Genomic DNA, 24,747 nt, shown 5'->3' on the forward strand with positions numbered 1-24,747 from the left:
ACTCCAGAGGCGATAACCTTTGACATTGTCCGGATAACCAAGGTGGATACATAACTCAGCTCTTGGGCTCAACTTATCTTTAGGTACAACTGCAGCCCAGGCTTGACAACCGAACACTTTCAATCTATTAAAATCTTTTTCGGTCAATTTCTTGCCATGCCAGAGTTCCAAGGGTATCATACCCTTTATCGCGGACGAAGGGCTGAGATTTCGGAGAAAACAAGCAGTATTGAGGGCTTCGGCCCAAAATGTCTGAGGCATGCCAGATTGAATAAGTAAAGAGCGTACAACAGCCATGAGAGTCTGGTTCATTCTTTCCGCTTTACCGTTTTGCTGAGGGTTTCCGGGAACTGTTAATCGATGAGAAATGCCCTCATTTTCCAAATACTTGATGAACTTACCACTGAGGTACTCTCCACCATTATCGCTCTGAAGCTCTTTAATCTTGGTATTATGTAGGTTTTCGACCCTTTTCTGAAATTTCACAAATTCTCCCATTGTATCACTTTTATTCTTTATGGGGACAGCAACTACAAAATTTGTGTGGTTATCTATGAAGGTTGCAATATACTTTGCTCCGCCCATAGAATTTGGACTAATTGGACCCATTAAGTCTGAATGAATGCGAGCCAAGACATTTTCCGTTCTTTCACTCCGATCCGGGAATGGACTCTTCTTTAACTTTGATTTTATGCACACTTCACAATCAGTTTGGGCTTCTTTAGCTTCAATTGCCCTTATCGGAAGGTTTTTCAATGCTTCTAAATGCACATGGCCCATTCGCTCATGCCATGTTGACAATGACACCCTCACAACCATACTTTCAACATCACCAATTTCGCCATTAAAATCAGTAGTTGTGACAACATACATGGTGCCAATACGGAAAGCCATAAACAAGAGCCGCCCATTCTTGGAAGCTGTGGCTTTCCCATCAGAAAAAATAATTTCCGCACCTTTCTCCTCAAGTTTGCCGACAGATATGATGTTATCTTTGAGGGATGGAACGCAAAGAGCATGAGTAAGTAAAATAGTCGACTCACCACAATCGCTGGACATAGTCATACGCAAAGCACCAGATCCTACTACCTCGATTGGGCTGCCATCGCCAACCTTCACACTACCACGAGTTTTCGAATAGTTTTCCAATAGAGATGCATCGTTGACCATATGATCGGAGGCTCCGGAGTCCAATAAAAATAAACCGGGACACCTTGGTGTTGAATTTTTGTTTGCACATAATACCTGAACATCATCTAAGCGAACGTTGGACAGTTTCTTCTCTAATGGTCCCACTTCTTCTTCGCGTCCAGCCTTTTTCATCATTTCTTTAAATTTGCTACATTCAGGAGATTTGTGCCCACTAGTGCCACACGTAAAGCATATGACAGGTTTCTTCTGTTTTTTCTTCTTCGGCTTATCGCTTCTAGTAGTAAGAACCTTTGCCACTACAACACCATCATCACGTTTCATTCGCTTCTCTTCCAACAGAAGTTTGGTCTTAACCAAGTTGAGCGTTAACTTCGACTCCTCTTGTTCTAATCCTCGGACAAAACCCTCATACTTCTCCATTGGCAAGCCCATCAAGACAATTAAGGCCAGGGTTTGGTCAGGGAATTCAATTCCCACCTTAGATATTTTCCGGTAACAATTCTGGATTTTACCAACATAATCATGGACACTAGTTTCTTCATCCTTCGAAACGTTGAACAGCTCTTTGGTCAACATAATTTGATGCAACAGGCCATAACTGGAATGTGCTTCATGGAGGATGTCCCATGCCTCTCTAGCCCTCGTGCAATCTCCAATGTCATTCAGATGATAGTCACTTACCACAAGTAACAAGAATGCCAAAGCCTTTGAATTTTTGATCTCCTGCGCCTCGGTCAAAATTGCACCGGCTGGGTATCCTGGCTCCACCGCCTCCCACGTTGCTTTCGAGATGAGTGCCGCTTTCACTCGCACCGACCACGCGAAATAATTATCTTCATCTAATTTCGGGATGCTGAATTTAAGGTCACTATCTACTGCCATCTTGCTGCAACTTATAGGCTGAACTGAGACACAATCACCGGGCCACCAATTAACCGATTCTCACAACGCACGAAAGTTCAAGTTCAAGTCCATTGAGAACGCACATAGGCTGAACTGAGACACAATCACCGGGCCATCAATTAACCGATTCTCACAACGCACGAAAGTTCAAGTTCAAGTCCATTGAGAACGCACTTCTTCGGTTATCGGAGCGCTTAAGTCTCATAATCTGTTGAAGTCTAAAAAACTAAAAACAGTGGATGAAAAGAAAAATCGTCCATATCTCACGAAGTAGGCTTTTCATTTATTGAACAAAAAACAGAGAGACTTAGAGAGAGGACACACAGGAACATCTAGAGGTCACATCCTCATCATTGTGAGAGACAAAAAACAAACAGAGCGCTCCAAGTGAGCGACTGGGGAAACCAAGAGACAAATCAAGATAAAATATCACTGAGTGCATACTGACATGAAAACCATTTTCCAACATTCGGTCACTTCATGCTGATTCTAAACGATCATAAGAATTAGTTACCTACCTCTATTAGAGGAAGATAGGTAATATGCGTGCCATTGATTGGCACTTCCAGTGTTGGAGTCCTCAAACAAAGCGGCAATCTTGTCAATGTATTTGCTTTATTTTTTTGTATGGAGAATTTGACTTGATATAGAGGTGGACTTTCAGGATAGCGGGGGATATCCCCTCCATTAGGGCCTCAACGTTAAGAGCTTTTTTACTTCTAGAGTTTGTTTAAGGGAAAATCAGTGGCACCATCGTGTTTTTCGCGACATTTTCCTAAGGAATCAGTATTTAAATAACAAACTCTTGACACAAGCAAGACCTCCATCATGACGTATCCTTTTCTTGCAATTCGAAAGTGGAGACGACCGCTTCTACGGCCCCCCCTCCAAATTTGGAGTGGTATTCAAACTCCCCTAGTTTTGCAGCCAAAATTTCCCTTTTGCCGCATAAAATAGCGCAAATTATTGGACGATTACCTACGGCATACTTTTCTTTCAAAAACTTTCAAGAATAGCCATTTCCACAGTCAACCACAAAAAATTTGAAGTTCTCACTATCCCCCCCTAAATTTACAAAAATGAAACATCTCTCTATGGTTCAAAATTACTTGAATCGCAAATCTCTTACAAATACAAAAGCTACATTTTGAACAGTCGTCTGTATGATGATTGGACCGCGTTTAGCAGGACGGAGCCGAGCCATACATCATCTACTCCCAAATTTAACCGGTCAATACAATTTTTTATTAAAGAGAACGTTTTTGCGAATTCCTTTGAAAATTTTAAGGAATTTGCCTCGTTCTATGCAGAAAATTCACTGAAATTTGCACAAAAATCCGTACAATCGTTTCCATGTAAAAACGTAAATAGAGATGTTGCATGTGCAAGGGATTTGCGATTTGACCATTGATTCTTATGTAAAAGTTCGCGAGAAACACGATAATCGACGGTGTAAGTCAGCAATCACATAATTCGTTTGCGGTGTTTGAAAATCTCCGCCTATTTGTAATTTTTTTTAAAGGAGAACAAATTGACATAATTTCTTGAAGTTTTTGCAGAATTTTCTTCGTTCAGAGAAGAAAAATCATGACAGTTTTAAAGAATTGCCGTTGAGTAGTTTTCCGTTTAAAAAATAAAGTATGACAGGAAGTCTGCAACGTCGCAAACTGAGTTATGTGATTGCCGACTTACACCGTCGTAATGCCACTGGTTTTCTCTGAAACCATCTCCCAAGCTCAAAAAAAGCTTTTAAAGTGAGGCTAAAATGGAGGGGATATCCCACCCTACCCTGGGAGTCCACCTCTCTACATCCAAGACAAACCCTCCATGCGAAGAAAGGGAGCAAATAAATTGACAGGGCTGCCACTTTATTTGGGGGCTGTATAACTGAAAACATGGCATCCCTGCTAGTGTATTTGCTCCCTATCTTTGCATGGAGAGTTTGTTTTGATGTAGAGGTGGACTCTCAGGATAGGGTGGGATATCCCCTCCGTTTTAGCCTCACTTTGAGAGCTTTTTTTGAGCTTCGGAGATGATTTCAGAGAAAACCAGTGGCACCATCGTGTTTCTCGCAAACTTTTACATGAGAAACAAGGGTCAAATCGCAAATCCCTCGCACGTGCAACATCTCCATTACCCTTTTAAAGTTGGCAAAGGCTGTTGTGGCTTGGTTCCTCTGTTTAACGCGATCCAATTGACAATTTCATCAAGATTGGAGGATTCGTTGAGTACGATTGTTTGCTCGAAAGCTAGTAGGTATTATTCATTCTCCGAAAACTTCATTTTTGCCCTTTTTGAACTCTTTGGTAAGACGGGAGCGTGGCGGTTCGGCTCGGTGATGAGCGGCGTGGCGCGGCGAGACAGTAGCTGTTGTCATGCGTGATGCGTGTCACCCGGCGGCGCGGCGGCGGCGTTGGTTGTGGCGACGGAATCCCTCATCCCTGAGACCCGCGCCCTTCGCAGCATCGCGACGCCGACGCCGACGCCCTAGCTTAGTCAGTTCTCCGAAACCACGCCGCGACCGACCACGCGCTCAATTCCGCCGTCTCGCATCCCTTGTCGTGTCGAAACGTGACGCTTTTCACGATTATCTCGCAACCGGTAAGAATTCTCACACTCCTCCGTGCACCTATTGTTCACGCCAAAATCAGTAAAGCTAAACCAAAAATCGCCTAGTTTCCTTTGTATTCTGAGAGAAATCCACACAAATGGTAAAATCGCGATATGGTTTAGTGTTCTCTTAACTCTCACGCGACTCCGTGCGTTTATATTTCTTGCCAAAATCAGTCTAGCTATACCCCAAAAATTGCCTAGTTTTCTTTGTAATCGAAGAGAAATCTACAGAAATGGTGAAATCGCGATATAGTTTCGTTTTCTGTTAACCCTCTATGGCACGGTGTTACTCATTTGTAGCATCGGATTTTTTTGTTTTTTAAAAATTGAAACTTTCTTCTGTGGCGTGATTTTGCAAATCTTCAGCGGTGTTTTTTTATTTTATTTTTTTTTTTTTTTTTGGTAAAAATTATTATGTACTAAAAATTTGAAATGTTCAGAAAAAAAATCCGGGACTTTTATCTCATGTTTCTACAAAAGCTGCAACATAGATTTGTGTACCCCAGAAGCAAAGATCTAAAATTAGTGCATACTCCCCCAGATGCCACATTTGTTGTAGATTGTGATCAAGAGAAGTTCAAAGATTTCTCAAACAGCATGATAATATGATGATTTGGACTTCGTTTTGCAATTAGGAACTACAAATTTTCGCTCATTCGTAAAAATGATTATGCTAATAAGGATACTAATGGTACATGCGTTGTTCCTACACTGAGCCAGAAATTTTCGCTCCGAATTGCAAAATCTAGTCAATTTGCAAGGGCGGATCTAAAGTCATTCAACAATATTACCGAGGACTTAAATGTATTTCAAAGGATTTCAATGATCTGCGGCTACAAAAAATTCCGTCGTAACAACTGTAAATGGTATAGGTGCTGATGCTACCTGAAGCACATATCAAAAACTTAAATATTTTTCCCACGCCATTTATATGCCGCTGATTTTAATTTCGCATGATGAGTTCGTATGATAACGTTTTTTCCCCAAAAATTACATGAAAAGAAGAGGCACGAAAACATCATAAAATGAGCGAGAAAGCAAAAGGCTAAATGTGGCATGGTTGGCTTCTTCGTTGCAAAAATTGCATATTTTTCTACGAGACTTTTAGGTGCGGTTCCGATCAAGTAGACTACAATACAGTTAAGAACTACATATACGCAGCTCGTGTTCCCTCATCAAAATTTCAAGTGGGAACACATCGAACAATTAAACTAAGTTTTTCAATTGGGACCTACAATTTTTAGCTCAATTGAAAACGGCGTATGGCTATCAGTTTTCCTGTGCACATAATATGTGTCTACACGTATGAGTCAGAAACTGTGGTTACTAATTAAAAAATGTAGTCCAATTTGAGGACTTCTAAGATTAGCTCACAAGTTAGTGAGAAGTTTTTGTTTGTGGTTTATATTATAGTGAATTCAAATATCCGCTAGTTATAAACTCAGAATCAACGTGCGTGCGTCATATCAGCCACTGAAAACAGCCTAAGTACCTATTATACTTGAGGCAAATACAGGAGCTTGCTTTTTTACACATGTTCTGCTCTTCTGACACAGGGCACCTCTGATCTCGCCTGAAGAAGAGGTCACCGCACAGGAAGATTTTTTCATCATGAATGATCGATGTCTTCCATATTTCAATTTCTATAGAATATTTTAGTCGATTGCACTAGATGGATTTTGTTTTCTTGTGAACAGGATGTGAATTTAATCGACGTAAACACATAAAACATTCTTATTTATGAATCGAATGTGGGAAACTCCAATGCATCCATCGTATTCTACATAAAATGTTGATGAAAAATGAGTGTGGTGCTTAATTTTGCACTCTCTTCAATGATCCATTGCGAATAAAATTCTCTGAAAAATGAGGGGGGAGGGGCGGCTGTTTACAAGTTTCTCGAGAAAATCGCGTTAAGTCAAAGGAAATTTGGTAATATCCGAAGATCTATGTGCGACGTTCTTCCTTAAAACGGTCGAACTAGAATACACAATGGTTATCAAGCCTGATAAAACCCTGGAGAAGAAATAGGAAATTGAGGAACACGAAACGCCGAAAGGCTGTTTCAGATCAAAACAATACAGTTATTCTCTTAACATCAACGGTTACTGCATGAAGACACATGAAGTGCCAGGAAACATTTAAATGTCTTGCCAAGGAAAAACATTGTATTGGCATGCGCGCGTGCAGCCATATTTTCTCAATAACTATGTATTTTGGGAAAAATTACAAACATTTTTTTTTGAAATTTTCAGATATACTTACTACAGTACTTTCTCTATGTAACGACTATCGCGTTATAGCAAGAATTTCTATATGTTACGAGGAAATCGGTCGGTCCCTTCAACTTCCTCTATTAAATTTCGACTATCGTTATAACGAGAATCTCTCTAGGTATATCGAGGAATTTTATGAGAGGATTTTTGAATTTTTTTCGTAGTTATGCTCAAATATTCATCGTCCTCCGACGTAAGGGCGTAACTCTATTTTGACGTGAGCCATGAAAAGCATTAAGTTATAGGGAGAGGAGGGCTGACATGGAAATGTAGCTGCGACTTTACGTCGGCGGGACGACGATGTAAGGGAGAAACTAGCAAACAGACACTCAGAATACCTGTTAAACTTTCACCTAAAAATATGGGACTGGCTTTTGATAAAATGTATCTTCACATCCCACGGCCCTAATTGTTTCCAAACTGGCAGACTCAGACGAACGAGACGAAACTTCTGCGATTGCGTCAGAGTGAGTGAAAATGCACACAAAGACGAATGCAATAAAACCTTCGACATGAAGAGGCGCAAAAAAGGGACTCGAATTACTTGACACTTGAGACTAAAATTCACCATGCGAGGATTTCGGGTCCCAGTCTCAGCCTCTTGTTTGTATACTTCCCCTTCAAACTCTTGGGTTGGGCCACCCGCGTCGTGCAATGCAAAATACATTTAGAGGCTCTCTCCCATTTAACAATGCACCCTGCCTCGGCTGCAGTTTCACGGCATCCTCTCGTCTGTTTCAGATTCTCACCGGTGATTTTCCTGCTTCGAGTGGTCTGGTTCCGCTCTCCAGGCTCAAGAGCCAGGGCTGGCGCTCCTGCATTGTCGAGATTTTTCTCCCGACCCAGACGGAAGTGGATCAAAAGAAAACCAACTCGTGCTCACGGCTGCAGCAAAAGGAGCGATATTAGGCAAGATTCTCGGATCCAATTATGCAGACGTTCTGCCCTCGCGTGTAAAATTACGACTGGGCTCCTTCATTGTTGTCGTGTAGGCAAAATCATTTACGCTCAAGAGGAGGCATAGTTACAATTCCTTTCAATCAAGGCGTTTGCAGCTCTTGTTCGTTGTATTAATCGTCTTTACGGTCAAAGTTTTCAAGTAACGTCACTTGAAAATCACACAAAGTCGACACAACTTGGTTTTTTCGTCGTTACTAGTAACGGAAACAGCTGTTTAGACCAAATCACCTATCCCGAGGAGGAACATTTCTTTCAATCGAGTTGTTTGCAGCTCCTATTCGTAGTTTCAATCAACTTTAAGATAGAATCTTCTAAATGAAGGACTATTTAAAGAATCTATCGAGGAGGCTCGAGAATCACTAACGTTGCTTGACTTTTCAACAGAAAAACCTGAGGCACCCGTCATTTCATAAAAAGAAGAAAAAAATCTGTTCTTACATTCGAAGTAATTTCAAGAGTAGAATTTTACTTAATATTTCGATAAACGTAATCCCTGATGAAGTAAAATCTCTATGTTTACTTATGATCCCTTCTTACAATCTTTCAACTTAGGAAGGATTTTGTTCAGAGGGGAAAACCCTCCAATCTCCTACGCTCGTAATTCTTCTTCGATATTGTGCGTTGAAATTTTTACCGATAGCTTAAAATACAAAAATTTGGGTCTGTTACCACTATTTATATCATTGTCGGACGCGATTATTGCATTGCGTGCAGCGTTCATCAAACTTTGAGGGCACCTGCTTTGAATTGATACCGGCTCTCAATAGCGAATCAGTGCGTGAAAATGGAGTGCCTGCTATCGAGTAGTCGCGTGAGCGCGGATTGGTGTTTCGCGTGTTGCGTGCGGCGAGATTCGAAGGCGCGGGTTAGGATGTGATCGCGGCCGAAATATGTGCTGCGGTGATACGAGTAGTGCTCTGAGCCGGACCGGGATTCTCATCGGCTTGATTTCCGTCGTGACACTTGTGACCGCGTTTGTGAGCAACGTCTGGCTCTTCACCAAAGAGCCCATCCTCCTGCCCAACTCCAACGTACCGACCACCGTCTCCTTCAAAATTGGACTCTGGAGGGTTTGCCCCAGCATCAAGAGGATTAACAATTCTCAGAGTGAGTATTCTTCTTACCCATCTCTCGTGCGTCTGTGTCGCAGAGGGCCACTCAACAAAGAAACGACTCAATTCATCAAATTACTTCTCTTTCAAGTTTAACGCAAAAAGTGTTTTACACAACGGCAAGTTAAAAAATCTACATCTAAAAATAATATAAACAGTTATGATTAACGTCGACCAGATGAAAAAAAAAAATACAAACGATGTCTCTGGTACCTATGATTAAATTTCCACTTAAACAGTAATTAGTAGACATGTTCTTATCTTGCCAAAAATCTGACTCACGAACTTCCCGTTTCGTGGGTCGTTTCATATATCGACGGTGTAAGTAGGCAATCACATAACTCGGTTTGCGACGTCGCAGACTTCCTACTCTAATTTTTAAACGGAAAACTACTCAACGGCAAGTCTTTAAAACTGCTGTGATTTTTCTTCTCTGTGCGAAGAAAATTCTGCAACAACTTCAAGGAATGATGTCAATTTGTTCTCCTTTCAAAAAATAACATAGAGGCGGAGATTTTCAGACACCGCAAACGAGGTATGTGATTGCAGACTTATACGCCGTCGATATGTAAGACTTTGAAGAAAAAATCCCTACCTTGTCTACAAGCACTCTTGCATTTGAGGAGCTTCCCATGAAAAAGCACGAGGATTTAAACTCCCTTTTTTCTGGATATTTGGTTTTCAAAGTTCCCGAACGTATAACCAAAGTATGTAAATGAACAACTTTCAAGATAATTTCACTAACTTTTTTGCGCCAGCTCCAGGTATTATTTTGCTTGATGGCAGGATTTTGGGCCTAAGAGGTACTTCCGAAAGCAAGGTTCAAAAAAAGTACGGAAGTTTGTTAGAAATTTGAGGGCCCCTGGAGTTTTTGAGAGTTTGAACACCTTGGTTTGATCATGATTTTCCTTGATCTCAGGGAAGCTCATAGTGCCTTGGCACACTAAAAATCGGATTCCTATCCAGCGCAGATGGAATGTTTGAGGATTTTCTTAAGAAGACACTTAAAAAATAGGAAGGACAACAAACAGGAGTCGATTTTGTTGCGACAGAGCGACACACTAAGCCAAAGTTTGAATCAAATCAAGAAGAACTTATGCCCCTGAATAATCCTTCCAAAATAATCCCGGTTGTTTAGAAAGAGATGAAAACAGTGTCCATCGTTGTTTGACAAACAGTTGTTTCAAAATCCTTGTTTCATAAACAACTAACATTATATTGCGGGGAAAATTAAATGGGAGAATATTTTTATTCAAATTGAAATTTCTAACAGCGTGTCGGAGTGAAATGGAGAAAACACAAAATATAAAGCGGTTCGACTCTTAATTCGAGTCATAAAATTGGAGAGATGCCGCCTTTTTTTCTCGCAGTCTTTTTTATGCGTCTCCCATGAAAAGCCCGTACGAAGCTTTTAGTAGATTAAAACTTCCGGGCTACCGAGCTTCACAGCCAAGTTCACTGGTCGGCTGTATTTCATGTAATAAATGTCCAGAAGCTCTGAACTTTTTATCCCTATTATATTGAAGATCCTCCGCCCGCAGTACCTGCAGGACGTCCGGCTTTCGTGAAACGAAAGCTCAAAGCTGTAAGTTGCAAGGAATTCATATAGTTTTGTGTCGTGAATTTCCGCCATGGAATTAAACATGTTGGTAAAATGCGCAACGAGACGATTTTACGAGATCCGTTTGGGAATGACATAATTTCGGAAATGAATAACGCTTTCTTGAGAATCTCAGATTCACACCCAAAACTTTTCCGGCACGCGTGGATATGTCTCTGAAAGCAGGAAATTTGAAATGTCTCGGGTTTAGAGAACAGAGAAGTTCTCGCACGCTTTTCAAGTTCACTAATGTTTTATCTAACGTGAGATGTATCACTTCTGAGGACTAGAATTTCTCTTTGAGAATTAATCCATTTGCCCCCTTTTTCATCATATTCGTAATAGCATTCTGGTACGATACGTGGAATCTATTTTTCGAAGTATTACAATACATAGACCAGCATAAACTGCATCCGTTGAAAAAAGGAACTTGAACCATGAACATACAACACATTATTATCATCTCATGTCCTAAACTGAATATTATTCTAAATGTAAAGTTATTTAGAAGTACAAGCAATGTCTCAATATTTTTAACTTATCCAGGGTACAATTGAAATTTAATTAATTTTTTCGCTTTAGTAACTTTGAACTTAATAACTGCAACATATTTGGTTATTAAATTAAAAGGAGAAAGTCTGAAATTACACTTTCTAATATTAAAAGAATTCTGCTCTTGCTCGAGGCTCATGTTAAACAAGAGCTTTTAAACATTTTTCTCGGTCTGAAAGTATGAAAAAATCCCCAAAACTCTAAAAAGCTTTCAAATCGGGTAAATATGACTAATGAACCTTGTGAGGAAATTAAATAGCTTCCAGCAAAAGAATGAATAAAGGATAAATAAGGGTTTCGAAGTCTGCAAATCAGGTTCAGAACTATTTGTTTGACTTCGTTTATAGTTTCTATCGATTTGACTTTATAGAGTTAAAAAAAACACCAATCAACTTATGCGTGTTCCAGAAACGAATTTAGTCGTATTTTGAGCACATACTTTTCAAGACTCCTAGACAACCTAGTTTAGTATTCATACGCGAGTAATCCCAAAAGTCTTACGCGTTTTGCTCTCATTTCAAAATTATTAGAGATAGGGAAAACCCAATTAAATGCGCATATGAGGCATACTCTCAGCTTTAATTTAAACCCATATTTTTAAAAATTAGATGAACTGGTCGCTCAGTAGGTCATTTCTCCCGCGCCACCTTCGATGCGTTTCCCGCTACCTCCAGGCGCGCGCGATAAGCTAGAATTTTCGGAACCCATTTGCTACGATTTTTTTTTAAATTCAACAATTGATGATGATTCTTCTTGGTCCAATCGCTCCCGGCAGAGGGAGATTGTACAAATGAGAGTCGGACATGATACTCTTTTAATTTTATTTTGGTCATTTTTCTGTCGACGCGGGCGCAGAGCGTCCTCTGGGGGTTGGGCCGCGTAGCGGCCAAGGGGCATAGCCCCCTAGTTCCTAATAGTTCTGAAATCTGAGCAAAACGCGCAAGACTTTTGTGATTACCCTCGTACTAAAGTTTTTACCCCTTCACTTTTTTTTTTTTTTTTTTAATTTTCTTCCTGTTTCCTTTTTATCTTATCAGCCTATCTACCATGCTCATGCTTTCTAATGGAGTTCACAATACATGAGCACTCCTACAATGCACGCGCATCGACGAAGGATTGCACACCGACAAGCATCAGTGTAATCCAGGGTGGAATGGGAAGGGAGAGTGTTAAAGGGAGTTCCACTCCTTCTCATTTACGGAGCTCAGAGAAAAGTATAATGGACGAGTGGTACTATTCACTCTTGTGCTATCCTGTATTCATTGTTATAGCAGCATCTTTTGCATGTTATTGTGTGCAAAGATGGAACCTGTGCAAGAGGTAGGCATGTATGCTGTTGCTGTTGTTAGAAGGAAGAACGCCATGTGAGCATCAAAATGTTGCCAAGTTTTACTAAAGAAAATATGTATCATTCAGAAGAGTTATGAATGTCTTTCCTTTGAATTTTTCAAACCCAGCCTCCACGCGACTAAATTGAAAAGCCAAGTTAATTCGCTAGAAAGATTTTTTTTTTTTTTTTTTTTTGGGGGGGGGTCACTAAACCTTGTTTATTTTATTGAATATTCTGAAAGTTCTATATGAGTAGATAACGTGGTGATTTTTCCGCATTTTTACGGAGCCGAAATCGCGGAGAAACCCGCTTTTGAAAAATCTAAAAACTGCAAGACATTTCAAACGCACCCGAATGGCGGGAAATTGACGGTGTTGATGTACTGCGGTAGTCATATCGCAGTCTCCTCTCATTTTCCTCTGATGTTTGTTAAAATAAAACGTAATTCAATGTGGAATTGTTGCTTGTTTATTACAGCTAACATATGAATGAGATTCGAGTTTTGAATTCAAAATATATAATTTCGACTTTAGTATTGTTCTCATATACGAAGAGTAGATAGACGTTTAACTGACGTCGTAGAAACCCGTGCCCGCTTCTGATTGGTGCCGGATGACATCATTCGGTGCGGCGCGAAACCGGGGCGTTTTAAATTTGCGTATAAGTTGAGCGATTTGAAATGCGCATTTCTTGTTTATTGAGCTACTTGCTCGCATTTTTAATGTGCGCATCGTGTTCTATGCGTCATTTTCCTTCAGAAAACTATATTCGCAAGTCAAAATTCGTTCATGGTTTAGTGACCCATTATGTGCCCTGTTTGCTCAATCCCATCTAAATAAAATATAGTGAACCTAATTTTTACTCTAATTGTCAACTTATTAGGGTTTTCAGTTATTTACTATTCGATCATGCTGCACTAACCACTAGTTTTTTTTTACAAAAAATATTCTAACTACTAGTCGTTCTACAAATTCTGTTCAGCATCATATATATAAGCTCCGAGACCTCCTAAATTTGCGAATCTGGTAACGTTTAGTTCCAGCGTTCTACCGGGCCGATTTTCATGATTTTTGCGGCTATCAACAAGCAGTCGTCTCCAGATAAGCCCGCTTTATTTGAATTTTTAAAAAATGACTCGGGTTTTTCTATATTACATAGTAAAATTGCAAATTCTCCCATTTAAACAGTGTAATTTTTTATTTTTTGTCATAGTTCGTTTGAGCGTTTTACGGGGCCGATTTTCATAATTTTTGCGGTTATCGACAGGTGATAGTCCATAAATGAGCCCGCTGTAATCAGATTTTGAAAATAGGACCCAGGTTTTTTTTTATATAAGAGGATACCAGAAAGCTTAGAAAGAGGGGCAAAATTGGAAATTTAGCGGAAAATTGAAGTAAGCGGGAAATGTTGAATCTTGGTCCGTTGGTGGGGTAAGTGAATCGATGGTATGCTCCTTTGCTACAGACTATGCAAAAGCGACGAAACGCTCCATTTCGTTTCAGTCTTGGCGTGATGTTTGAAATAAATGCAGATTTCCTCATTTGATTCTTATTGATCCAATTGCTGCCGGCCAGAGGGAGATCGGATAAATGAGAGTCGGGTATGAAAATCTTTTCATTTTCTTTGGTCGTTCTTTTGTCGACGCGGGCCTAAGAGAACGCGAAGCGTCCTCTGGGGGTTGAGCCGAGTGGCGGCCAGGGAGCCTCCCTATTATCCTTATATCAAAACTGAAACATAAAATACACTCACCCCCGCCAACTTCCTACGCATGTCTCATCGATTTTGCGATGTAAACAAACATTTACTGATTTGATGCGACATTGGCAATGTTCTAGAAAAAGCTTGGATTGTTTAATTGTATTATAATAGAAGCCACAAAACTCAAAAAAAAAAAAAAAAAAAAAAAAAAAAAAAAAAAAAAAAAATTGTATTATAACCTTGCCCTCTTGCAATGTGTGCTCCGGCTCCTACATCTATACTCAGCTGAGAAAGACGAATGCGGCAAGGTCGTTTCATGGTCACCTCATGAAAAATTTTGTAGCGCGATCATCCAGGGTGGCATGAAACGTAAGAAAAGAATGAAAGATTGGACATTTCAGTGAAATATTTCATTAAATTTCACCAGGCTGTGAAATATTTCATACTTTTCAGGATCTAGAGTATATGCAACCCCCACTCAAACACAGAAAAGTAGAAGAAAGTCACAATTTTTAAATTTCGTGAAACATGAAAGGGAATTCTGTATTTTTCAATGTCTTTCATAAATTTCTGAAATTTCAAGATTTTCTTTTTCATCAAATTTTGCCACCCTGCGATCATCTCAACATATTTTTTGTTTCGAGAGGGTTAAAAAAAGTTCAGGCAGAAGTATGTACATCAACCAATGGCCAGTTTAGCACCCGGCACTCCCGGCAGGACCCAAAGCTTGTAGAAAAAATGTCATACGTTACTCATTATTCCAGTCATCGAATTGAAGCACTAGCAGACCGGGTTCATGAAAAATGAATTAATTATGAGGTATTTAAAGGAAATTGCATTAAGTTTCGGGTATAAAATCTTAAGTAAGACGTTGGAAAAAATTAAGCAAAGTATCCCTCTTATTATGTATTACTTTATTTAGGAACTTGCGCTTTTAGAGAACCTCCACAAAAAAGATTCCTATTCAGTTAAACCTCTTCTTTTGGACAAATTGCAATCAGATTTCTGATGCACGTAAAGTTTTTCCCGTTTCTTTCCTCCCAGTGTCAAGGGCAATTATTTGCCCAAACGACTGCCTGCTTTCATTACCCTGAGAGCGCAAATCATCATTTGAATTTTGGGGGTTTGCGCTTATGGAATTTTACAGGTCAAAAGTTCATGCGAAGATTTTTCTTGCCAGAGCAGCTTTAATACATGCCTCTCTTTACTTTTCATAATTTTTACCTTTAAAAGTACTGGGGTGCTTGCTCCGTTTGCATCATACGAATGTGACGCTGTGTCCTTCGTTGACGCAACTATTCGAACTCCTAAGAGGCCATATTGCCTATTCACATAACTGAAGGCGATTTAAACGCCGATACCGTGTATCACATCATACATCTTGTCTACCATTAGTCAAATACCTTCCCAGTTTCAGCGTCCGTTCAACTCGTTGAAGTGAAGATTCTGGCAGCTCAATTTTCGTCGAACAAAATACAGCACACCGAACGCAACTAAAGCTATCAAAGTTTCTTTTCGTATCCTTTCCCCTTCCCCTATCCCAACATAGATTTAATTTAAACGATGAAATGACTTATTGATTTGCTGTCGTAGAGAATTGTTTTAAGTGATCCAACTTTTTGCACTCAGACAAGTTCCAAGTTTTTTCTACGGCTTCTTCCGACTTTTTTCTCGCCCAACTTTTTGTATTGTGCTAGGAGTTGAGCGAAGTTCAACAGAAGAACAGTCGAGCGACAAAATTTTATGTAATGTTGATCTTTCTTGATGAAATAGTACGCCTTGATAAGACAGAAGAAAGAAAAAGAAAACAAGAAAATAAAAGATTCCTTCCTTTTCGCGGGTATGACAGTTCGTCGTTACCTGGACGAGAGAGAGAGTTTTATTTCAACGTATTAAAATTTTCGCCAACAAGTTGTATTTTTACTTTGAAACTGTTGAGCGCTTTTGACACAAATTTCGCAGATTTCTTTTTTTGACTATGCGCAATAACCAGCTAAATTCTGGACAGAAATTGAACAGTGATATTCTTTATGCGAATTGAATTATTTGAGTTAATCTAGGAACCTTGAAATGGGGTTTCGTTCCTCCGTCTTGGATCAACTTGACGTACCTATCGACAATGAGTCATAGTCGCTCTGGACACAGGATCAATCGTGTTTTGATGCTCGATTCGCGTCTAGATCTGCTAAAATTAATAAAATCTGTCCAAGCAGCAACTCTCTATGTTCAATATTAACCGAGATTTCGCGCTTTGAAAAAGTCAGTTCATGAAGTCATCCACCACACAAGTGACACCCTAGGTTTCTTCCACCTTGCTTTCGTCGGTCAGCAAGGTACACATTTGCACAGGTCACTCAACGTGAAACTCTGATGAAAGCAAGGCGGAAGAAACCAAAGGGTGTCACTACAGTGGTAGATGACGTCATAAGCCGACTTTTTCAAAGCGTAATATCTCGGTTAATTTTCAACGCAGAAAGTTGCTGTTTGGACGGATCTTATTATTTCTAGCTGATCTACAGGAATCAAACATCAAAATCCGATTATGTGGAGTATAAATATCGACGAAGAAATTACCATACTACGTATCTAGTTTGTGGTGTGTAAAAATCTCCGCTTCCATTTTATTTTTTTTTAGGGAGAACTAATCAACATTATAATTTATAGTTTTCACAGAGTTTTCTTTGCACAGAGATAGAAAATCTCGTACCTAAGTTCTCAAGAATTGACGTTGATTAATTTTCCATTGAAAAAATAAAGTAAGACAGGGAGTGTGCAACGTCGCAAACCGAGATGCAGTGTCTGGTAGATAGATACAAATGTTTACGAAACAGCCCGAGACAGTGGTAACAGGAAACAAATGAGGGTGGGGGGACGGGAAACAAGGCTAAAATACACCACTAAAAACCCGAGAAAACCCCGGTTTTTTCTTCGATATTTTTTAATTTTTAATTTATTTTTCCGGCGTCGAAACGTCTTGGGTGTTTAGTGTTGTATTTTAGCCTTGTTTCCCGTTTTCTCCTTGTTTTTTTCCTGTAGTTTCATAGTGGATAGGCAAAATAAAGGCTGAAACTCGTCAAGTCAAGAAATTTGAGGTAACGCAATTTCCCCCAAAAATTTTTGGTTTCAGTTCAGATGTCAATTGAAAAAATGCCGGAGCCAACAATCAACCGAGGACAGATTCAACTTACCAACGTGCTTACCGACAAAACCTGTCTCCCTCGATGGAGTACCTCCAAATAAAGAGGGAGCTTAAGGTGATTCGATGGACGCCATATTTTGTGTCAGAACGGCATGCGATATATCGCATCCATTGGCTCCATTTTTTCAGCTATTCGTCATTTTTCTCCAATTTTGAGATCGAAATTCTGTTGTCAGGAGACTAAAGCACTCACTTACCAATTTTAACAAAGAAATTCAACGTACTAAAAGCGTGGTTTTTTAGAGGGAAAACATCGCATTCGATACTGATATCGAAACTGCACTCGAATGCGATATTTTCTCTTGAAAAAAACCACGCCTTTATTACGTTGAATTTCTTTGTTAAAATTGGTATGTGAGTGCTTTAGTCTCCTGACAACAGAATTTCGATCTCAAAATTGGAGAAAAATGACGAGTAGCTGAAAGAATGGAGCCAATGGATGCGATATATCGCATGCCTTTCTGAGACAAAATATGGCGTCCATGGAATCTCCTTAAACTCGTCATTTCAATCTTGCCACGAGAACCTTCTGAAAAGGAGCTGCTTGAGCAGATGTCGAAGAGGGTAAAGAAGGAGAAAGCGAAAAGATTCGAAGTTAATGGAGAAGTCGAAGTTCCTTAAGCTTGAAGGGAAACGCGGTGATTGAAGGAGGAACGCGGAGGCCGTGATCGTCATCCGCTCTACCGTGCTACGTAAGAACCCCGCATGAGCTCTCGTACATTGTCAAATTTCCTATGATAAAACACGCAATTTTGGGAAATCCTGTGCTTATTTTTCTTCCAATTTTCCAGTGACCACCATCTACAATTTAAATTTAGACCATTCGTGAATGCGAATTGAAAACAGGTGTAATTTTTTTTTTCAAAATTAAGGGTTTAATCCAGAGATTTTTGGCAACGTTTGAATGTTCTTGCGGCGTTTTTCCTTGGAATGGCAGCGCTGCTTGGCTCAGCCGCTTACGAGAAAGACTGTCAAGCTCACACTCCGGATTAATTGGACCCGAGTTCGCTTCTCGGTATAGAGCGAGACGTTTGTAATTCGTTCCACGTTCGGTAATTATATTAGGAAAGCCTAAACGGTCCGGAAAGGAAACGCGAATCTGAGAGGTACAAGAAACACACGGCGGATAAAGAAATGAAGTATGTAAGGAGAAAAAAAGCCAGGGGGAAAACATGAAACAAGGTTAAAAACAAAATACTAAAAACCCGAGAAGTTTCGACTGAAAACTGAGTCATTTTCAGTCGGAAAATAAATTAAAAAAGCGGGAAAGTTCTAATACTGACGTATTAGAAAAGCGTTCAGGTGTTAGTAAATGTATTTAGTGAAGAAAGGACGTATAAACTCCGTCGATTTGGCTGGGAAATGGAAATAAAACATCAGCTGATAGCAAACAAAGGTTACCAAGGAAACCATAAACGCGTATTTTTGTTTCCCGAAAATGTGCTCACCGTTGAGCTCATCAGGCGCGTTTTTTTTAGGCTTCATTTGAGTTCATCGATCAATTTCGATAAGAATTACTCTACCGCTAAGAAATTTCTTATAGACAAACGATCGAAACTACCTGCGCATTACGTTAAAAGCATAAAATACAGTTTTCACAGCTTTATTTATTTTAAAACTGGACCCCCCCCCCCCCCAAAAAAAAAAGCCTACTCATCGATGAGCTGGTGCGCCATTTAAACGCATTAGCACTAGTATACTAGTACTCAGAGGCAAGTCGAAATCAAAAAGCGCTGCCTATCGGCTGTGCGCTTAAAATTAAATAATTCGTATTTCTCGGATCTCGGCCACCAACATGAATATCTCAGGTTTTTTCATCGATACATTTAATATTATATTTATTTTTCAACTGAAAATGACTCAGTTTTGATTCGAAACGTCTCGGGGTTTTAGTGTTGTAATTATAGCCTCGTCTCCCGTTTATTCCCTTTGTTGTTTTCTCATGTTACTTACCATCGTTTCGGGCTGCTTCGTAAGAATTTGTATCGAAGCATCGAAAAGACAGACACGAATGAGAAGAAAGAATCGTTGCTCTCATAGTTGACGCCCCAATTGACGCCTTTTTTCTACACAGAGAGAAATTTCAACACAAAAGTTTGATTAATGAGGCAAGTAAAACATGAAGAACCCTAGGTTGGCAATTTTAAGAGAAAATGCCAGCTAGTTTTCCTTAAGAAATTTAATAAATAACGAGTGCTGAATGCGCACGACGCAATCGGAGGAATGCATTTTCCCAGTCTCTCCATTGATTTCTGCGCTAAGTTCACTGCAGACTGTTCAGATACAGAATTCAACACACAATTTGTGTAGGTTTGTGTTTAACTTCCTATATTGACCAAAACAGACAGTGACATTAGAACACAGATATTTTTATCAGTGTGTTGGTATAGCTACTTCTAGTAGAAACGAGAAAAAACACTAAAAGAATGGCCCAAAACTGTACCTATGTAACAAGGTGGAGAAATGGTGCTGGTTCCAAACCATTTCGCGCGGAAATCAAAGCCAAGAAATTCCCAAAATTTTAATTAAAGTCAACGTTTTTTTTTTTTTTAACTCTAATGTGTACTAGTACAAAACTGAGGGGAAAAAGTGTTCTTAGTGTACTTGTTTTGGTTTTAAAGTTAGGTAACAAGTATACTGGAACAGAAGGCAATTTTCAGGATGGTCAGCATTCCCTCTGTTGCTCAACTCATCAGCACTAAATAGGCTGTACGTCGTCGCAGTTGCACTTCAAGTTGGTTGACGCAACTATTCAAACTCGCGAGTAAGCATGCTGCCTAGTCGCCCTAATTGAAGGCTGTTTGAGCGGCATACGTTTCACTCTTCCTCTTAGAAGGGATTTTTTTTATACTGTTAGAAATTAAAAATGTATTATTCCAAGGAACGTTCTATACTATCCATGTTGTATGTTTGAACGAAAATAATCATAAATCATTAGAAATACTGATTTGTTTTGCATTCAATACGCCGCTATATCATGCCCCATTTAAAATGTATGCCTTGTTGTTTAAATCATGAAAAGTAATGACGATAAAATTTTCAATTCATCGCTGCATACAAAAAGGGAGGGGCATGCCAGTATCCCCTAATTCAAAAGAGGGTAGGTAAGAAGTTGTTTCACGAGCGCCTTACAAGGGAGGAATAAAAATCGGTCAAACTATCTCACGCGCAATAATTGAATGGCCCCAAACACGTGAGCAATGGTTTGTTGCACACATGAGATTTAGCAAAATGAGCACACTATTTACCTGTAAATTTGCACTAAAATTAGTTTAGCGCATGAGAATTGTATATATTCCCTAGATAAAATTCACTTATTGAACAAAATGTGAGTAATTTATACGGCGCATTTTTGAATTCACCAAGTCTGTAAGCACTTATTATTTCTTACTCGCTAGCAATCAAGGGTTAGGTAACCACTAAAAATTAACCTAAACAAACAAACAAACAATCTCCGCAACTATTTTCTGTATTTATTTTTCACGTGCCATTCCATTTATTATTTCCAAGCCTTTGTTTGCTCCTTATATTTTTACTGTGTTGAAAAACATTTAAGTAGATTAGTCTTTCTAATTTGATTGCCAACCAGGGACGAAGTAAGAGACTTGGTATCTTGGCAGTGGAGGAAGCTTCTACTTCAACATTTAACTGTTGACTTAGGCACTAGGTGGGTGTTGGACGTCCTGAGCATTTTTTTGGCAAACGAACCAAAGTTCTGGTACATTTTTTTGGCTCACTACGCCACCCATAAGGCTCATCATAAGAGTGATAACCATTGATGCCTTCTACTTTCCCCGAGGGACTGTTGAGTCCCCGAAAAATCAAGTCTCCACTTGTCACCAAGAGGTTAATGGAGGGTCTCTCTTTGTCTCTATTACCAACAGCTAAAGAAAAAGTGCCCTCGAACGTGGTAAATTTGAAAACCAAGTGATATGAAGTTCGTAAAGTGTGCACTGATGGGTAAATTTCCGACTTTTTGAGATATGCCTTGCGTGTTTTTTTTCAAATTTTACTCAGAAAAAGCGTGCGCGTGTTGGCTGTCTTTCCTGTGTGTAGTCATCCCAGATAAGACAGGAATATTTAGGCAATATTTAAACAATATTGTTTTGGTATTTATGCAAACATTGGGCCAATATTGGTTAAATATTGAGCCAACGTTAAAAGTGTACACCATCTTTCCTTTTGGCATAAATACTGTGCCAATACTTTGGCTGAGAATACTGTGCCAGTACTTCAAAGGGAAAGTATTTGGATATCAATATTGAGACAATACTACACCAATATTGAATCAATTTAGGGGTTCGCAGCTAGGGGATGGTGGAAAAGGGTTAATTGTGGAAATAATTTTAGAAACCATGAAAAATAAAAATAATGAAACCACTGGGATGTTATTGAATCGATTTTGCAGATTAGACATTTTTCATCCACCTTGGGGATTGAACCCGGGACCTACCTAACACTAACCGACGACCCTACCGATTGAGCTTCACTAGACGATGTATTTCAGTGACTTAAAACCGGTATTTAACGTCGAGTTGGACGGGCAACTAGGATATTTTCCATCTGCCTGGATTTTTCCGTGTATTTATTTTACTTTATACTTTACTATATTTTTTAAATTTATTTTATCGTTTTACTTTGTTTTATTTCCTTGCTGACTCTATTTTTTTCTTCACTCTATTTTTTTTTTTTTCAAGCACTTCATTTTTTTTCTTTAATTATTTACTTCTTATTCCTTTACTTTGTTTTGTTTTACTGTAATTTATTTTAATACTTCATCATAATTTTTTTGACTTCAGTTAATTCTTTAAATTCATTCTATTCTTTAACCTCATTTAGTTTTTTCCCTTATACTTTATTTTTTTCTTCATCTCAGTTTTTTTACTTCATCTCCTTGCTCCCTCTAATGTTTTACTTCAGTTTAGTCTTTGACTTCATTTTATCATTAATTTGATTTACTTCATTTTATTTCTCTTCTTTTGTCTCTGTTATTCTATTATTTCCACCATTCTATTATTTTATTTATTTTTTTCTCTTTAAATTTTTCATCGACATTCTGAGATGCATTTTGCATTTGATTGCAGTTTGATGTCTTCCTCATAAAGACTATGCAGGTGCGATTGCCATAATCTCACAGCTGCACAGCTACTAAGTGCAAGTTCTACAGGAGACCAATAAGCACACGAGATCAAGAATTTCTTCTTCAGTTGAATTTAAATGTTTCATTTGAAATTTGAAAAATAAAAAATAAACAACCAGATGTGAATGAATGATAACATTCTCATTCAATGATAATATTCACAACAGTACATGAACTACAAACGAAACAAAAAAAGAAATAAACTGAGATCACGCGCAAATACATTGAAAATGACCTCAAGGTCAAAAAACAAATTCAAGGATCAAATTCAACAATTTCTTGGGAGGCAAAAAAATATATATTATATTATATTATATTAAATTTGACAACAACTGCAATAACCTTTATGAATAATAAGGTTGAAAATAATGGATAATTGTTCAGAAAGAACACATTTGAGCTACGTCTTAAATCGAAGCCTTATTATGTTTAATACTTTTCGTTATGGGCAGGCATTTAGTATGATGACTTATACCGATTAGGATATCGAAAATATTTTAAAAATATTTTGAATAGCAGTATTATTGTTTAAAATATTTTCAAAATATTTTGAAAATACTTACCAATGCATTACTGTCTTTTAAAATGTTTTTAAAATATATAATAAATATTTTGAATATAAATATTATATGTACTGATATTTTAAAAATACTCTCACGATATAAATTTTTACAGTATTGAAATACAAATATTTTGAAAATATTTTTATGATGTTTTGGGTAAACATATTATTTTTAAAAATACTAAATGATGATTCTTTAAATATTTTCTAAAAAAATAATTTTGATTATAATATTATCAAAATATTGTCAGTATTGTGTAAATATTGCGACAGTACTGACAGTATTTGCCCAATATTGTAAAAATATTATGTCTTATCTGGGATTGCGTCTTCGGCGTATTTCACAGCAGATTTACGTCACACAAGTTGAAAATGCCTGAAGTAAAAAAGTTTCCGAGTTCCGGAATTTGAAAGCTACACTTTTTTTCAATTGTTCATTCCCTACAAAATCCTGAGAAACAGACTGAAACACTCCTCCCCCTTTTTTTACGGGACTGCAATCCTGTAACGAGAAAGGGTATGGTTTCTGAGAATCTCGGCGAAATCGTGCGGCTCATATTTTGCTGCTGCATTCTGCATACGTTGAAAGTTGGAAAGCGTGCGTTATATCTCACGCCGATGGGAAAAGTTGGGCGAACATGGGATGAAAATTTGTTGCATGGCGTCGTCTCGGCTCCGTGCAACGAGGAAGTTATGCGAGCCTAAGCTTTCGCAGAGCCAGGATTGCGTGACGATGAATTAAAACTAATATTAAAGTCTTCTTTCCGCTTTGAGAATGCTGTTGCAGATACTTCCTCAAGACGCATCTTTCTCGCGGCTTTTCAATGGAACACGCAGAAACTTTTTCAAGTATAGTCACTCGCGCGCGAATTTTGAGTAAAAGTAAGTTTCAGATTGTCTTGTGACACACTTGCAGGATAGTTCTTTTGGACTAAACTTTTTGAGGTTTATCACATCCATCCTAACAGCAACGACTATTAATTCTTTATTATTATTATTTTACTTCTACATTATAAAATTATAAGAGTGACGCGTAACCCCTAAGGCTCGAAGTTGGATTGCAAAGCAGTGAGAGGCGCAAAACCTTAGTTTATTTAAAAAAAAAGAAAGAAATAAGTTGATTTCTAAAAGACACAGCACTTAAAAAGCAGTCAAAAAATTTATTTCTCAGAAAACCATCGAGGGAAATTTTTTCAGTTGAATTTGTAAGTTAAAGAGGCTTGAGAGATTTATTGCGATTTTGCAAAAAAATGTTAAAAAACTTTTAACGAATCGAAGATTTGTTCAGAGAATATTATATGCAAACTCAACCAGAAAAAATGCATTCATAATTTTGTGATTTTAATTAAATTAATAGGAAGCATATTTTGCGGTACTCGTTTGTGATAGGTTAGTTAAGAAATTCAAGATACGTTTGGAGACCCGCACAAGACAAATGATCAGTAAAATGTGTAAACTCACTTGCGCGTAAAGATATTAAATCGGGCAATTTAATACCTATTTTTACATGCAAGTGAGTTTAAAAATTTTACTGATAGTTAAGAATTTACTTAAAATAAAATATCTTCTATTCGACCAATTTTTATGGAACCAGATAAATGATTTATAACTTTATATGGAATTTCTCAAAATAAGACAATCCTACGAAAT

At 38.4% G+C, this 24,747-nt stretch overlaps 1 protein-coding gene across 1 annotated transcript in view; it reads left to right on the forward strand.

The window, feature by feature from the left end:
* Window positions 1-4,503: 4,503 nt before the first annotated feature.
* Window positions 4,504-24,747, forward strand: part of LOC109031279 (uncharacterized) — a 137,259-nt gene continuing 117,015 nt past the window's right edge. The window contains exons 1-2 of the mRNA XM_019042723.2: window positions 4,504-4,656; window positions 7,686-9,011. Of these exons, the coding sequence (XP_018898268.2) occupies window positions 8,795-9,011 (217 nt within the window). The 5' untranslated portion in view covers window positions 4,504-4,656; window positions 7,686-8,794. The remainder of the gene's footprint in view (window positions 4,657-7,685; window positions 9,012-24,747) is intronic.

This window comes from Bemisia tabaci, chromosome 4 (genome assembly GCF_918797505.1).
Source record: "Bemisia tabaci chromosome 4, PGI_BMITA_v3".
Lineage (NCBI taxonomy): Eukaryota > Metazoa > Arthropoda > Insecta > Hemiptera > Aleyrodidae > Bemisia > Bemisia tabaci.